Consider the following 2,436-nt stretch of genomic DNA (forward strand, 5'->3'; position numbering starts at 1 on the left):
ATAGTTACACCTACTGTCACAAACGGCACTACAAGCTTCAGCATGACTTTGCTGAAGGCAGTAACAGGGCAGGGTTACTAGCACGATTTCTCAATTGGCATCAGTGGGAAAACCCACCAAAGGCCCATCTGTTCAATCACAACACCAGAGTAATCAGTGTTCTCACGTCAGTGAGTAAGCAGGCTTTTCTCATTCTCTCCATTCCTATAGCACAGTGTTTTGAATGAGGAGGGCACTGTCATTTCTTTACTTAAAAAGAAACAGAAGTCAGGAACGCTGGTCATTTTCAGACTTTTATTAAGAGGAAAAAATATATTTTCTATAGCAGTGGTCAAGAGCTAACAGTGGAAAAGCCACAGACGTGATGCAGTCTATCATTAGAGACTCTTTATAAATAGATTCTTTGTTTATATTTGTTCTTTGAAGTAACTTGCAGAAATAATTTATTTTGCAGCTTTCCAGAACACAGTCACACCACAGACATCATCTAGAAGAGAGAGGAAAGACAGCTTTACAAACTGGATTTCCACTAGATATTGAGGGACAGTTCAACAATCAGCCAAAAAACCCCAGCAACAAACCCACAAAAACTAACCCCCACGCTGCCCTACCATTAGAAATCTAAGTTGAAGTTCAGATCTATTCGAAGACAACAGAGGCAGAACCATACTCTACGGCTGAAGAGCTACTCACAAAGGCTGTACTGCCAGAAGGCTTCACCACCCTCCCAAGGACAGCAGTACTTACTCTAGCATCAATGAGGATTACTTTGCCTTCCCTCTCATAAGGAAGATACCTTTACCATCATGAACAGTACTCTAGGCCTTCCAGTGGCACCAGCTGAGATGCCAGGGCACTTCTGAGGCAGAGGTCCTCAAGGCTATACTCACCACATTCACAGTCCTGCTCATCTCACTCATATCTTGAAGCCCAGAGCTCTCATACACTCTTTGTGAGCTTCAATTAGGTGCCCACAATTTTCTTCCCCCTTCTCAATGATGCTGGAAAAAAAAAAAAAAAGTTCAGCAACAAAAAGTTAGCTTACTATTAGTCAAAGCCACAGAACTGAGAAGCTGTTGGGGACAATCAAAAAACCCTATTAGGCTCCAGAGATCCTTTTGGATCTCTGTCCAGGGTAGCACTTTTTTGGAAAGTATAATACTATCTCAAAAAGATGCCCAAGCCTGGAGCAGTGCACTTAAAACTCTGACGAGATGCGTTAACAGAATTTCTTGTTAACAGGCCAGTGTCTATTCTGGGCAAGTCTAGACGGGGATTTGTTATACAACACAAGGCTGTCGCATCACTTCATTGAGTATGCTGATCTCGTCAGCAACCAGTTACAAATCATTAAGTACAGAAGCAACAAAATTTCTCCAGTAAGAGACCAGTTGGAATAGGCTGACCAGTAAATGACGTTTTAGTCCAGATTCAGTTGGTATTTAGGGAATGTGATTTGACTTGCAAGAGCGCTTCCTGTCCCCAGAGGCGGGGATTCCACCATGCTGCAGAGCGCAGGTCACAGGTCTGATCAACCCTCATCTGCCAGATTATGCTATTCTATGCCTTCTCACCAAAGGAAGAAACTACCAAATTGTGAATAACTAAAATACCTTATTTTTTAAGACAATTTAAGTTTTATTACAATAAGTATGGACAGGTGTGCTGGCCTCTTAGGGCAACTCCATCTGACCTGGGACTTGCATCCTACCACCCTTTTCTTAGAGGGCGCTGGACTCACCTTTACTCTACCATGTAACTAGACACACCCCCCTAACTTTGGCAGAAATACAGTGTCTAGTATTACGTCACCTACTGAACAACATCTGTACCACTTGTCAGGTAAAAAAAAAAACAGTTTGGTTGCCAGACTAAAGTAATTTACTGTCATAGACAAAGGAACTCTATTTTGGGGGTGCATTTCATGCTATTTGATAGGTCCAATGATCATGACTAAGCCTACAATCACAAATCAGCTATACACATCATTGCCAAATTTTGCACCTCTGTGAGAAATGTCATCCTCTGAGACCTAAAAAACAAAGTATTTTGTTTTATTTAAAAGAGAACAGCATTTATAATCAATTAAACAATAAAAATGTTACTACCTGCTGGTACTTGTTGCTTCAGTCAGTCAACAGTAGTGAAGATTCGTAAGCAGCATTAAAAGCTAATCTCTGAAACCTGTTTTAAACTAGGGCTATTAGATATTAACCTATTCATTTCTAATTTATCCTTTTAAGACATTTTCTCTTCCTCCTCTGCACTCTCCCTCCCATCCCTCTTGCATGCTCCAGGACCCTCGGTCCGGGGTGGGCTCACAAAATCACCCCGGCATGTTGGCAGGGGCAGAAACTCCTAGAAGGTAGCAACGAGCGGGGCAGGGAGGGAAATCCACCGGGCCAGGCCGAAAGCGGGCGGAGGGCCGGTTAAAAC

General features: G+C 42.5%; 1 protein-coding gene across 1 annotated transcript; it reads right to left on the bottom strand.

Annotated features, from left to right (window-relative positions):
* Positions 1–916: 916 nt before the first annotated feature.
* LOC104077971 (cytochrome c oxidase copper chaperone) lies at positions 917–997 on the bottom strand (the record flags this gene model as incomplete). Its single annotated transcript, XM_009579401.1, has 1 exon — positions 917–997. A coding segment is annotated over one exon (81 nt), but the record flags the coding sequence as incomplete, so codon positions are not given.
* Between the last annotated feature and the right edge of the window lie 1,439 nt (positions 998–2,436).

This window comes from Fulmarus glacialis, unplaced genomic scaffold, assembly GCF_000690835.1.
Source record: "Fulmarus glacialis isolate BGI_N327 unplaced genomic scaffold, ASM69083v1 scaffold28936, whole genome shotgun sequence".
Classification (NCBI taxonomy): Eukaryota; Metazoa; Chordata; class Aves; order Procellariiformes; family Procellariidae; genus Fulmarus; species Fulmarus glacialis.